The following is a 15,569-nucleotide window of genomic DNA, read 5'->3' on the forward strand; positions in this document are numbered from 1 at the left end:
AGCTCAGAGCCTGGAGCCGGCTTCGGATTCTATGTCTCTCTCTTTCTCTCTCTCTCTCTGTCTCTCTGCCCCTTCCCTGCTCTCTCAAAAATGAATAAACATGAAAAAAAAATTTTAGAAGATTTAGGAGAGGAACTTCAGTTTTAATAAATTCACAGACTTACTGAGCTTCCCTTGGTGGTTCCATAACACAAGATGAGTTTTCGATAATTATAAACACGAACTTCCGAGAAAATATTTAGATGCGCAGGTATGTCTAGAGAGAGAAGAAGTAAAAGGGAGATTAAGATAACTCGCAAAACTTTAAAACACACATGGTGGCAGTATCATATGCCCAGACGGGCTGAGAGCTCTAAATATGTGATTTTGTTACAGAACAATTGAAAATAAAACAAGGAAAGCAACGGCATGGATGGTGGGCTTCCATTTCCATTTGGAAACAAGGGGGGCAGGGCAGGGCAGAGAGATACTGAGGCAGTGTACAGCACAATGGTCAGGAAGCTCCACTTGCAGCTCTACCCTTCACTAGCTATGCGACCTTCAGCAAGCTTCTCAGTCTCTGTGACTTGTTTCCTTCATTCGTGAAATGAGGAGTAATAAATGACCTACCTCACAGGGTGACTGCAAGGATTAAATGGGTCAACACAAGCAAACTGTTTATCACATCATATGGCATGTAGTAAACTCTCACTAAATACTACCTATTACTATAATGCGGTATAGCTAGGAGTAACGATTTCTGGATACCTAAGAAACTGAGTCGAGAACTCAGAAACTGGGGGAAGGAAATAAAAGCCTGAGGTAAAAGGGAAACTTATTTTTTCATTAGATATTCTCCTGAAAAAAAAGAATTTTTTTTTTATGATGTGCATCTTTTACTTCTTCAGTTAAAAAAAAGGAAGGGGGGGCTTCCCCCCGACAAAAGGAAGATTATCGCACGTACCTGGTAGAGAACGTGCAAATTCCAACACACACTCATATAATCGTGCAATGCTATTCCAGTCATTAAGGAACATTTCAACAACTTTTCTACCACCAACTGGTTCGGACAGCAGGTTTTCGTATGTCAGATAAACATGCCGGGATGGCCCTACAGGATTAAAAAAAAAAAAAAAGAAAGAAAAGAAAAGAGGATTAATAGCTATCAATATGAAAAAAAAAAAAAGAAATATGCAAAGACAAAATATGTGAAGCATCTCACCTTGCTCCCTGGTAGAAGTGCCATTAAGTGGGCAATTTGCAAACACTAGCTCTGCCACCCACGTGCGGTTATTTCTACCTTGCAATCGGAAAGTGCAATCAAGGAGAGAGCGGTCCAGAGCCTTTTGGGTTTCCTCACTCACACCCTTACAGGGAGGAATTCTGGCAGCGAAAGATAGCACATGAAGTGTACTTGGCATCACAGAAAGACAAAAGCACAATCTACACAATAGGCAGTTCAAACTCCACTACTAGGCACCTTCTGCAAAAGAAGGAAGTGATCCATAGCAATTCACGGCAATACACAGCATTTAACCCGTCTCCATTCACGCCAACATGGAGTAGGACCTCTTGGCTGAACAAAGTGTGTGTCTGAGTGTTTTAACAGTGTTTGTCTTCATCCTTAATCTCGTTATTAGAAACACCACGATTCTTCAGAGTGAAAATCAAGGATGTTGGCTTTCTATGAAATCTACCTAGAACATCCTCAAGGAAAACCTAAGGAGAACAAAACACTCGTAAAACCCCTCTTCGAGGGCAGAATGATACAGTGGAAACAATGTGGGCTTTGGAGTCATAGACCTGCATTCTACTTCTGACTCAGCCACATTTAACCTCTCTGAATTTGTTTCCCTGACTACAAAATGGAGATAAATAATTACCTTGTGGGTCAATGATCTTAAAACATGACACAACATATGTAAAGTGCTCATGGCAGCTGATACGGTCGGTATTCGTATTTGTTAGTTCCCCTTTGCAGTAAAACCAAGTCTCGCTCGTTGACTGCCAAGACGAAACGCCAGGTTCATTATCTGCCCCCTCCTCTCCTCTTCTGTAGAGGGAACACTCATGGGATGGAGCTTTGCATGTCTCAACTCATCTAACATAATGTTACTTACATATATCTCATATAGAAGAAGAATGTATCAGTTTTGGTGTCGTAAAATACCTACCTACTAAAATACCTACCTACCTGTTTTCTTCTTGCTACTTTGTGGACATTTTCACTGGTTTTTCAGTCACAGATGAAACAATGAGATAACAGATTTTTTAATTACACATTATACTTTAACTCATAGGGAAGGTAGATTAATTCTCAGACTTGGTATAAAGATTATCTATATCTAAGTCAAAAAACAATTGGAAATACGGAATCTTGATTCAGGCCTCTTATTCAGAAACACCTAGAACAGGGTTCTCAACCTCGGCAATACTGACATTTTAGGCTGGATAATTTTTTGTTGTGTAGCCTTGGCCTCTGCCTACCAGATGCCAGTAGTAACTCCCACCCCCTCTTCTCAGTTAATAATAACAAAAAATACCTCCAAACATTGCCAAATGTCCACTGGAGGGCAAAATCACCCTTGTGTTGAGAACCACTTGCCCAGGATAAACAATTTATGAGAGCAAAAGAGGGACAGAGATTGCATACGATAAAAAACAAAATTTGTAGGAGAGAGAACAGCTACACAGTTTACACAAAAACAGAATTCACATAGTACTAAAATTTTCTCATTGACTTAAAAATTCCACCACAGCTACTCTTAAGTGTACAGTTTTTTTTTTTAATGTTTTCAAAAGTTATTCTTTCATACTACATACCTTTATCACTCATTACCAGAAAGATTTTGTCCAGTGTTGCTAGGGGTAACTATATATAGTAACTGCATACGTTACATATATGCTTCTCATGAAAACTTCATAGGTATACTGAGGACTTTTGCCTGTCCTTATCCCTGAAAACATAACCCCAACCATAAGAGATATAAAGCAGCCAATTCAGACAGATTTTGAAATCTTGATTTAAGAAATGTAAATGTAGCACATTATCTTCCTTTCACATAAATAGGTGTTTCACGAAATCCATCTGGTTAGAAAATGAACACACAGAATCCGGCATGTTTTCAAAGAAGAAAAGTAAGACTCCTTTCAATTTATGCTCTGAGGGACAGCATGAGCCTGACAATGCATTCTATGTCACCTTCCTCATCTGTGATACAGATAGAATTGGCTCTACTTCAAGGAACCTGTAACCTTTCACTTGCTTTTAAGGTTACAAATGTAACAGAACAAAAATAAACTACAATCATACCTTTAATCCTCCCCCATGTGAGGAAACCTGACAAATTTATTACAAACTCAAAATACTATTATATTCACCAAAAATTAAGAACCGTGGGAGAGGTTTCCTGGACCATGGGTTAAATTTATCTGAAAATTTCTACCAATCCAAAAAAGTTTTTTTTAACGTAAACAGCTACCCCTGGCTGATTTTTCTCCTAGAATTCTGAGTATGGAAAAAACGTAGGAACTAGGCTCTGGTCTTCCGGGGCAAGGGCGTGTTAGCACCATGGCGTGCCGCATGTCGGTTCCGTTCTGAGGGGTTTTACAAACGTCAGGGACCACACTATGGTCCTGTGGTGCACAAGCGGGGAGGTCACTGAAAGTGCTAGTACAAGAAGCGCCATACTGCCTACAAGGAAAGTGAAGAGGGTTTTATAAAGGCTGCACCTGCATATGCAAAAGGACTGAGTCACTCCATTGATGTAAGCTAAGTCCCACAACTTGCAAAAATGAGCTGTGCCTATGCATTATTTGCATAAGCTGCAAGAGGCAAAGAAACACAACGGACAAGACAAAAAAAACCTTGTGGGTATGGACAGCAGACCAGCACCAACCATTGACTGGTACTGTAATGTTAGTTCAGAAGAAGGGAAGTTGGCTCAAGAGTTCAAAACCAGGCACTGTGAGCATGCTGCTCTGGAGATCTGTGTCATCTGTGCTGTCAGATCAAGGCTCTTTGGAATCTACACGAGGCAACACACCCATGAGCCCTAGCAATCTAAGGTGTTTACCATGATACTTTCACAGATACATCAGGGAAGCCTGCTCAACAGATTTTCAAAAAGTTGTACAAGAACAGAACATATTTTTAACAAAGCGGAGAAAAATGTCCTCAAATTTAAAGCTTTGAAGTATCAACAACTCATATATGCATCTAATATTAATGTATCTAGGACTAAGGCTTAGGACCTTCTAAAGATTAAATGCGTTAAAGCAATTATATACTAATTAGACCTTTGCCAGATTTTAATTTCATAAAACCATGTTTACACATTTATTGCTTACTTTTTCCGTCTTCATTTCATTCTACTACCCCCATAGTAGACAGCAGGCACCAGACAGACTGATATCTTTAATTTATCCATCTCTATTTTCTCCTTTTAAGTTCTGAATAAAATAATAGCCAGGATATTATAAAGACTTTTAAAAAACTATTATAAGATGAAGCTTAAAACATTGGAAATGCTTCCTTCCTAGGTAGGACTATATTACGGGTTCTCTTGAATTCAAGAAGGAAGGGGGTTGGAATTTCTTTGTAAATATGCTGAGAACAAGATATTTTAAGACTTGCAACACATGAAAAACATAACTAAGAGAGTAGAACACAAATGTTAACATTATTTATTTATCTCCAGTTACCAAGAAGAGTGAAAAGATTAAAAAAAAACAAACAAACCAATCCCCTATACTTTAGGCAGAAGTAATTCAAGACCAAAAGCCATTAAAAGTATCACATTTCTCTACTGATTTTCATTACAAGGCCAGCTCTCTCGAGACCCTGAGAACTTTTTGTAGAAAGGGTGTTTACACAGCCAGGAAGGGAAAGCTATTCTTTCAACTCCAACTCAAGTGAGCACCGTGACGCAAGGGTGGAGAATGTGCTATTTGCTAGCCCTTCCCATCTTCCACAGAAACCAACTGATTCCCAAGTAAATAAAAATTAAAGACCCACTGGCTCAAATCATAGAGCTGCCATATTCTGTCAGAGAAATTCGAGAAGTAAAAACTGTTTCTGTGATTTGTATTATTAAGCAACACCTAAGAAACAATGCAACACCCCCCCACCAACACACATACACCCTGAAAAAAACTCTTTACTGCACCAAAAAGGTTGATCTCTTAAATGGCAGGCTAGCTTTGCAAGTCCATCCTGGTCACCTTATGTAGCACATGCACCATCTTAGCTTTCCTTCTAAGCATCCTTTGGCCTGCTGTCCTCGATCCATTTAGAACCAAGCCCTCTGCCCAACTCCCTCGTATACTCTTTCCTGGCAATCTATTTTAATATCCCAGCTCAATTACTATCAGCTTCGTGATGACTCATCTACTTCTCCTGCCCAGGCCTGTCACCTGAGCTTGATACACAGCCCTGCCCGGCCAAAGGCATGTGTTGGCACCTCAAACCTAGCAAAGCCCCTTCAAACTCACATCTTAGGTATCCCTTGTCTCAGGAAACACCACGATCATCCATCACGTGCCTAAGATGAAACAAACAGGCCTCTGTGCCATCTTCTCTTTCTTACCTTCAACATCAATCTCATCACCAACCCCTGAATATTCCATTCCCTGAGTCCTTGTGGAACCTTACGAGGTCTAAGCTACTAACAACTCTGGCGTGAACCACTTCAGCGACTGGTTTCACTACTTAGTCTTATTCCCCTGCAATTTATTCTCTATATGGCTTTCAGGATAAGCTTTCAAAAACACCTATCTAATGATGTCAGCTGCTGCTTAAAATCGCCATTAGGATAAAGTCTACATCCCTTAAGGACACTTCCAAAGTCCTTCAGGATCTGATCCCTTTCCCCCTTCTGGCTCCAGCTTCATCTCTCTCAACTCCTGACACTCTGACCTCCTTTCAGTTCCGGGACACAGAGCTTTCTTTCTCTTGCCTCCAAGACTCCACATCAGCAATTATCCCTTCTAGTTAGGACTGCCCACTCCCCCCTCAGCTCCCTCTCCTCTACCTAATTCTCACCTCACTTTCAGTTCCAGTATGACAGGTACTCCCTCAGGGCTACCCTTTCTGGCTTCCAAACCAGCTCAGATCCTCCCACCCACGGCATCCTGAAGGGCCCTATCAGAATTCAAACCTGATACACCGTTGCACTCAGGAAACATCCATTAAACGAATGAAAAGAAATGCAGAGGAAAGACATCCTCAAATACCAAGTGGTGCTGGACCTCCACTCGGCAGGTGAAAAGAGAATCCTCCCCCAGACCTCAGTAATTCCGTGCAGAAATCAGTGATGTGCACAAGTTGGGAACTCTGCTTTATGCAGTCTCATAGTAGGAGAGGAGCAGCTTTACCAGATGTGACTTCTAATGCGTGGCCCTGAGTGAGACACAGGACGGAGACTTACTTTAGTAAGCGTATTGCGTGGCTGAAGCCATCACCTTCCATCTGCACTCCCTGATGGGGAATCTCCAGATTGGACAACTGGTAAGACAGAAGTAGTTAGATCAGATCAGCAATTTTACAGAGGAAACTTCCTTTTCTAAGTACTACTGTCCACTCTCATGGCACCTCTTCTAGAACTACTCTGTTCCAAAGTTACAACATATTAGGCATGCACACTGTCCTCCATCATTTGATTTCCTGGGCAACTATGTCAAGTCCAGTGAAACTCAAAGGTGACCCAGAGCTTCTAGTTAAAAAAAAAAAAACAACACCTCCAGGTGGCAAATCTTCAGAATTCTGGAGATTGATCTACTTTGGCAGCGAGCCAAAAGTAATCCAGAATCAATCCTGATGGTTCCAAATGAGACAACTGCAAAATAAGACTGGTTTTCTTGTGTAATTCAATTATGTTTGGTCAAAACATAGTGTTCAAAACACTAGGTCTAAGGCCTAGTCACATCTCACTTTTAATCACAAACAATAGTTTGTAGTTTGTAACTTACCTGGAATACATTTTTAACAAACCATTTCCTGGGTGAAACCCAAGAAAAAAAATATTTCCAATTTATGCAGTTATCCAATGAGATATCTTTCTCAACTGGAAGATTTGGAAAGTGAGTTGAAAAGACCAATGCAGGGACAGTGCCTGAGGCCCCGTGAGTGGAACTGCAGGTTATGTAGGTATGCCAAAAAGTCATCTGATCTACCAAAGAGAAGACTGCCTTTGGCTCATATTCCTGGGTCTTCTATGGCAGGCTATTTATTTATACCCACCTTGTTCCAGAAAGGATTTAAAACAGCTCTAAGTATTTGACTGAGCCCTGCTTTGGGCCTGGAAAGGGCACATATTTAAGAAAAATAGCTGCTGACCAAATAGGCCACAGGAGTTCAGGTTCAAAAGGAAGCAACGTGTGGGAAGACTCAAAAACATGGTCTCTATCCTATGGATCAGTGATATAAACATCTCTTGTAAGATGAGATTTATTCACATCTCAGTATAAATTAAGCAGAAAATGTGCTTGTCTTTTGTCTTCAACATGGCTTTTTTATTGAGAAAAGAAAAAGTAGATTAAGAGTTTGACTGAGTTTGACAAAGTACTACAGAATGTTCTTACATGTCCTATATGTGCAACAGGTATAGGCACACAGAGAAGGGGGACAGAGAGGACATATGTCTATAGGTGTTAGTCTTTGTGGGTATTACAAAGGCACAATTTCTTGCAATTATGAGCCTGTAGGTGGGGAGGGAGGAGAGCAAGCAGGGAGACAGACATCACATTGCCCCTGGGTACCACGTAGCCTCCCTTCCCATGATAAAGGTAGTACGTGGATGACATTCGTGTAATCAATCCACAGGGCACAATAAAGAAGTCCAAGAACACAGTCAAGTAGATGGGAAGCATGGACCCTGTCTGTACAGTTTAGGAGCTATGGCTAGTACCCAGACAAGACACTTATCAAGCTCACAGTTCTAGGAGCTAGGACATCAAGGACACGAGCATCTATTTTAGGTAACTGTTTCTGGGCCTCGATTTCTCTGGGCTATTCCTGCTCTTTATAGTTTTACACCTTACCCTCTGCCTTCAGATCCTAAAGCTCGATAAAGCAGGGGTCAGCATACAACAGCTCACGGGTCAAATCTAGCCCACTGCCTGTTTTTGTAAATAAAGTTTTACTGAAACATAGCCACACTCATCTGTTTAAACATCAACTATGGCTGAGTCACACTACAACAGCAGATCTGAGTGGCTATAAGAGACCATGGGACCCCCCAACACCTAAAATACTTACTATCTGGCCCTTTATACAAAAAGTTTGGTGAATTTGCAACAACGTGGACAGAACTAGAGTGTATTATGCTGAGCAAAATTAGAGAAAGATAAATATCATTTCACTCACATGTGGAATTTAAGAAACACAACAGATGAACATAGGGGAAGAGAAGGAAAAATAAGATAAAAAGAGAGAGGGAGGCAAACCATAAGAGATTCTTAAATATAGAGAACTGAGGACTGATGGAGGGGAGGTGAGTGAGGGGATGGGCTAAATGGGTGATGGGTACTATGGAGGCCACTTGTTGGGATGAGCACTGGGTGTCATATGTAAGAGATGAATCACTATATTCTACTCCCGAAATCATTATTACACTATATGTTAACTAAGCTGGATTTAAATAAAATTTTTAAAGAAAAAAGAAAAAGTTTGGCAATTCCTGCTCTAAAGCATGAAAGTGTTCAACAAGTCTTCCCAAGATTACCATCGTCAGTTTAACTGAAATAATTCACTTCCACATTGTCAGGTCTCTTCTTCTTCTTCTACTTTTTATATCCTCAGTTGTTTCACTCATAAACATGTTTTTTTTCTTTTAAAAAATTTTTTAGTTTTAATTGTGGTAGAAGTCTCCACTTCATTCATAGTAATTTACAGAGGGAAGGAGTCTTACAAAAAGTAAAACTTTAAAATAGAGCGAAATCATTAACGTCGTGGTGTATCCCTTTAAAGGGATGCCAATCCTTTGCCAAAGCCTTTCTTGGAAATGTAAAAATGCAGGTTCTGTTACCTCCCTTTCCTCTCATGTTTGGGGATCATGCTGGATATCACAACTGCATATTCTTGAAAGACACTAATTATATGTAGGTCTATTCCTTACTCCATGTGACAGAGTAAAAATTGGGTTTAATAGTCTTTCTGGTCTGCTTTTCGAAAGGAACCCAGGTTTATTAGTGTGTAAGCAGTATGTATGGCTTCACCAACTCAAAAATAAGCACCCCATCATCAACTAACTACCACAAAGAGATAATGCTCCTACTAAGAGGTATACAAGTTAAGATGTTAATTTTCAAAAGATGTCTTTTTTTTTTTTTTTAACTTGGGAAGAATTTACTTTCCATTTCCATAAAGAACAGAACGCCCACAATTTGGAATCAGAAAGACGAAATAATGTGTGTTTTACAGGTACACCATGAGACGCTATGATTTCAACCCCATCCCTCCCCAAATGAACAAGATCACAGCTATTCTGGTTTTCTTAATGGAATCCACATAGCTGTAAGCAAGGCATTTTAGAAATTAGTCTTTCATATACTCAAAATTGTTCCAAAAAATTACCTCCAACCGAAGTCCTACGAATGGCATATTTGTATCACACATAGCAACAAAGTGAGCTAGAACTTTATTGAAGGCACACATTTCTCCTGATCGTTTGGTTTTCTTAGGTTCTACTGGACACAGATCATCAGACAGCTAGAATTTAAGTGAAGAACACAGTAGGCAAAAAAAAAAAAAAAAAAAAAAAATACAGGTGATGCAATTAGTTAAGACAGTTAAAATGACTATAGCTCAAGATTAATCAACAAATGTTATTCATTCAACAAATATTTACTGAGCAAATATTTTGATGTAAATACTGGAAATTTAAGTAACTACTGTGTATTTAGCAAACTTTCTGGTGGAAATGGTGTATAATTAATTATTAATTAAAAGACAGGCATTTTCAAGAAAACATAGACAATTGTTATTTAAGCCTTATTGCCACCCAATCTCTTAAAAACCGTATCTAATTCTTATTTTTGAAACCCTATCTAGTTATCTCCCATATTAAAAATGGTTGAAGAATGCAACGAAGTTAAAACACACAAATTCTGTGCTCATTTCTGTATGTGATCATACCTTGCGCTTGGTGCCGGTTTTAGGTGGTTTCCCAGATTTTGTGCGAAAAACCAGCTCCTGGACGTTTTCCTTGAACTGCTGCAGCAAGAGCGCCATCACAGGGGTGTCCTCACGCTCCGCAGTGTTCACAGACATGAAGTAGTACTTGTATGACAGCTGTGTGGGCTTATTGGGGACCTCCAACATCTCCACAACCTAAAAAGGCCCAAATCAGAAATGAGACTCAGAGAATTAAGTGTGGTAGATTTGCCACCTTACAGCAAGTAGGGCTCAGAACTGTGAATCTAACATAGATGGTTTTTCTTCTTTAAACAAGGACAAATCAATCAGGATACTCAACAAAAAAGGGATTCCTGTTAAATATATATACTTTGTTTTCTTAAAAAATAGAGCAGAAACACTGTATGCTTAAGTTTAGCAGGTATGCTAGATTTTCTAGGATGGGATCTATTGATTGATTTTTTATTTATTTATTTATTTATTTATTTATTTTTTATTTTATTTTTTTTTTTAATTTTTTTTTCAACGTTTATTTATTTTTGGGACAGAGAGAGACAGAGAATGAACGGGGGAGGGGCAGAGAGAGAGGGAGACACAGAATCAGAAACAGGCTCCAGGCTCTGAGCCATCAGCCCAGAGCCCGACGCGGGGCTCGAACCCACGGACCGCGAGATCGTGACCTGGCTGAAGTCGGACGCTTAACCGACTACGCCACCCAGGCGCCCCTCTATTGATTGATTTTTTAAAGCTTGAGAGAGAACAAGAGCGGGGGAGGGGCAGAGAGAGAGGGAGAGAGAGAATCCCAAGCAGGCTCTGTGCCTACAGCATGTGGGGCTGGATCCCAAGAACCGTGAGTTCATGACCTGAGCCGAAGTGCATAGCTGGACGCTTCACAAACTAAGCAATCCAGGTGGCCCTAGCATGGTATCTATTTTAAGTTGCCCCGTTGCCCTTAACCATCAAAACATCTTAAGAATTCCACTGTTATAGCAGAGAAAAATGACAACTAACTCTTACAACTGGAAGCATATAAAAATAAACCCTGATTTTCAACTAAAAAATAGGTCACGGTGAGGATAAAGACCACCACCACCACCAATAGTCAACATGGAGGGGCGCCTGGGTGGCTCAGTGGGTTAAGCGTATGACTTCGGCTCAGGCCATAATCTCATGGTCTGTGAGTCTGAGCCCTGCATGGGGCTCTGTGCCCTGCATGGGGCTCTGTGCTGACAGCTCAGAGCCTGGAGCCTGCTTCAGATTCTGTGACTCCCCCTCTCTCTGCACCTCTCCTGCTCACACTGTGTCTCTCTCTCTCAAAAATAAACAAACATTAAAAAAAAAAGTCAACACTGATATAGAGCTTACTACATGCCAGGTACTGTCCTGATATTGGACAAATGTTAACACATTCAACCTTCCTAATAACTCTGTAGAGAAGGGATTATTATCTTCATTTTTCTGATGGAAAAACTGAGGTGCAAAATAGTTTGGTTACTTGCCCAAGGTCTCAGAGCTGAGAAGTGATGGACTCATGCTCTGGTGCCAGTTTGGCTCCAGAGACCTTGCTCTTAACCACTATACCAGCTTACTATTTTCAATGTCTACCTAAAATTTAAGAAAAGTCCCCTAAATACTTTAGGGAGAGAAAGAAATGCCATTGGACCATTGCTCCGACCAACACATACTTGCCTGTCTCTCTTCTCACCTCCCTTCTCTGCCTCTCCCCCTGCCTCCCCACACACTCTCTTTAGGAAATTCTTAGGCTAACACCTAATATCACACTGATGAACCTGAGGAAATAGAAGAATTAAAAGTAAAATGGATGCTTCACCAAAGAAGATAAAGGGATGGCAAATAAAACACATGAAAAGATATTTGATATCATCAGTCATTAGGACAACATAAATTAAGATGACAATAAAATACCACTACACATCTATCAGAATGGCTAAAATTTTTTTTAGCCAAGGGCTGGCAAGAATGCAGAGCATCTAGAACTCTCTTGTATTGCCAACAGATATGCAAAATGGCCCGGCCAATTTGCAAAACAGTTTGGCAGTTTTTTATAAAGCTGAACATACACTGATCATATAACTTAACCCACCAATCCCACTAGTTAATTTATCCAAAGAAGTGAAAACTTAAGATCACAAAGAAACCTATATACAAACCTATATAGCAGCTTTATAATTGCCCCAATTAAACAAACCATCCATACCATGGAATACTACTCCAATTAAAGGAATATTTGTTTTTATTTTTTAAAGCTTACTTATTTATTTTGAGAGAGAGACAGACAGAAGGAGGAGAGAGAGAATCCCAAGCAGGCTCCACGCTGTCAGTGCAGAGCCCGACACAGGGTTCAAACTCATGAACTGCGAGATGATGACCCGAGCTGAAACCAAGAGTTGGACGCTTAACCAACTGAGCCACCCAGGCACCCCAATTAAAGGAGTGAACTATAACACCACCACAGTATGGGTGGAAATCAAAGGCATTATGCTGAGTGAAAGAAACTAGATTGATGGGCAAACCCATAAAGACAGAAAACAGGGGGAGCCTGGGTGGCTCAGTCGGTTAAGCATCCGACTTCGGCTCAGGTCATGATCTTGCAGTCTGTGGGTTTGAGCCCCGCGTCGGGCTCTGTGCTGACAGCTTGGAGCCTGGAGCCTGTTTCAGATGCTGTGTCTCCCTCTTTCTCTGACCCTCCACTGTTCATGCTGTCTCAAAAATAAATATTTAAAAAAAATTAAAAAAAAAAAAAAAGACAGAAAACAGGTCAGTGGTCACCAGCTGAAAGTGGGAGGAGGGTTTAATTATAGAGATGCGGCACTAGGGCATTTTGGGGGTAATGGATCTGTGTTCTGCTGAGATGGGGATTACAACAGTGTATGCATTTATTCCAACTCAAACACAAAAAGTCTAAATTTTTCCTGTATGTAAATTACATCTTAATAAAGCTGACAAAAGTAAAATGGCAGAAAGACATTTAAAGGTAGCAAGCCTTGGGGCTCCTGGGTGGCTCAGTCAGTTAAGCATCTGACTTCGGCTCAGGTCATGATCTCACAGTTCATGAGTTCGAGCCCCACATGGGGCTCTGTGCTGACAGCTCCGAGCCTGGAGCCTGCTTCAGATTCTGTGTCTCCCTCTCTCTCTGCCTGCCCCCCCCTCCCCCGCTCACATTCTGTCCCTCTCTCTCAAAAATAAACATTAAAAAAAATATTTAAAGGTAGCAAGACTTTCCTCTGTACTTCTTAATGTCCGTGGTCATTTCCATTTCTATGAATGTATCACCCCTACGTGAGAAATAAGAAGGATGAAGAGAATGTACATTCAGTTTTGGTCTAAACCATGTGAAACAACTTACTGCTTTTCAATAAGTTGTTAGTCACTGAAACTAACATTTGGCTTCTGGTGATACTAAATAAGATCAGAAATACTAAAACCATTTTGTCCGTGGCTGTGTATAAGGATCTTTGTGTGTTCATGGGTTTGATTATTATGCATATATTCTGAATATCATTTTATATGTAGACTAGGCAGCTCACCAAGAGCAGAAACAACAATCCTTTGTCATGTATCAAATCTAGTTCTACAGCTGGGGTTTTAAATTCAGAAAAAAGTGAAATTCACATCACTGACAGACTTACTGCTCTGCTCTACATAAATAACACTAACTTAAGATATGTCAGGGTACACATGGCACTTTTTTTTAAAGATACTATCTTTTTTTAAATTTTACTTATTTATTTAATTTTTTTATGTTTATTTATTTTTGAGAGAGACAGAGCACAAGCAGGGGAGGAGCAGAGAAGGAGCAGGGGAGAGGAAGAGAGAGATGGAGACACAGAATCTGAAGCAGGCTCCAGGCTCTGAGCACAGAGCCTGACGCAGGGCTCAAACTCACAAACCATGAGATCATGACCTGAGCTGAAGTCGGACACTTAACTGACTGAGCCACCCCAGATGCGCCTTAAGATAATATCTTTTAAAAGTACAGCTCAAGACCTTAAAAAACTCACTCCTACGGGCGCCAGGGTGGCTCAGTCGGTTAAGTGTCTGACTTTGGCTCAGGTCATGGTCTCCTGGCTCGTGGACTCAAGCCCTACGTCAGGCTCTGTGCTGACAGCTCAGAGCCCGGAGCCTGCTTTGGATTCTGTGTCTCCATCTCTCTCTTCCTCTTCCTCCCTGTCTGCCCCTCCCCCACTTGCTGTCTTTCTCTCTCAAATATAAACATCAAAAAAATAAAATAAAATTCAATCCTATTGCCTTCAACCAACAATCTTGAATTAAGTTTTTCAAACATCTTATATTCTTTGCCAAAAATATCTACTTGGTATAAACAGAAATTTCTATAAGCAGGGAAATATATTTAGGGTGAGTTCATATTTCAAATTCTTGCAAATTTTAACCAATTCAAAGATCTCAAAGAAACTAGAAGACACACAGAAAGAGTGAAAAAAGAACGAGAAAGGATCTTACCATGCCCTGAAAGGTACATACATCAAAAGGATGAGAATATAAAGCTACTTCACTTCAGCCAGCCCATATTTTAAAAAGCTGCATTATGCAAGTTAACATCTGATTAAAACCAATCAAGTTTCTCTGACACCAAAAGATCTCCAAACATTCACAGTAGTTGCTTTCAAAATTCTTCTTATATAGAGATGCTTCATCCAAAGCAGAAACTAGGCCTCACTACAGGAAAGATCCAAGAGTGAGGGATAGAGGCACACCTATATTTCCCAACCCTGCCTGATCATCGTACCATTTCTTACACACATGATTTTCCTCTCTCCCCTACCCCTACTTCCTAGGTTGAAAATCACTAAACTTAAATATCCAATAAAATATATTTGTAAATTAAGTTAAGCAATAAATCATTTGAGATACTAAGAGAATGAACTGAATTCGATCACCCAAATCACCCCTTTTCATACTTACAATGTAGTACTGTGGAAGACGGGTAAGTTTAATGAACAGCTTATTCTTAGAAAGGTTTCCAATAGGATGGGTTGAGTAATTGGACAGCTGCAATGTTTCACTGGTTAATGTAGGCAAATGTTTTATAGATTGTTTGCAACGCTGTTGTCCAAGCCAAAACCTTAATTGAAAGAAAATAATTTACGTCACAAAATCATAGATTCTTCTGTGTGCAACTGATTTGTAAATTGATTACTGAAGACCACTAAAAAATAACAATCTGAAACTTAACTGCTAGTAAAAAGACACATAACCATACCGATGAATCATTTCTCCAGTTTTACATTGGTTTGTTAGTTCTAGTTCTTTTTCTTTGTTTTTAGAGACAGAGTGACAGTGGGGGACAGGGGCAGAGGGAGAGAAAGAGAATCTCAGGTAGGCTTCACACTCACCACAGAGCCCGATGCAGGGCTTGATCCCACAACTCTGGGATCATGACCAGAACCAAAATCAAGAATCGGATGCTCAACTG

General features: G+C 40.2%; 1 protein-coding gene across 2 annotated transcripts in view; it reads right to left on the bottom strand.

Annotated features, from left to right (window-relative positions):
- Positions 1-15,569, bottom strand: part of MED14 (mediator complex subunit 14) — a 67,869-nt gene that overhangs the window by 23,432 nt on the left and 28,868 nt on the right. For both annotated transcript variants that reach the window (XM_030305074.3, XM_030305073.3), the window contains exons 13-19: positions 15,059-15,218; positions 10,115-10,309; positions 9,554-9,688; positions 6,408-6,484; positions 1,202-1,362; positions 944-1,090; positions 165-256 (exon numbers count right to left, since the gene is read on the bottom strand). In XM_030305074.3, the coding sequence (XP_030160934.1) occupies positions 165-256; positions 944-1,090; positions 1,202-1,362; positions 6,408-6,484; positions 9,554-9,688; positions 10,115-10,309; positions 15,059-15,218 (967 nt within the window). The remainder of the gene's footprint in view (positions 1-164; positions 257-943; positions 1,091-1,201; positions 1,363-6,407; positions 6,485-9,553; positions 9,689-10,114; positions 10,310-15,058; positions 15,219-15,569) is intronic.

This window comes from Lynx canadensis, chromosome X (genome assembly GCF_007474595.2).
Source record: "Lynx canadensis isolate LIC74 chromosome X, mLynCan4.pri.v2, whole genome shotgun sequence".
Lineage (NCBI taxonomy): Eukaryota > Metazoa > Chordata > Mammalia > Carnivora > Felidae > Lynx > Lynx canadensis.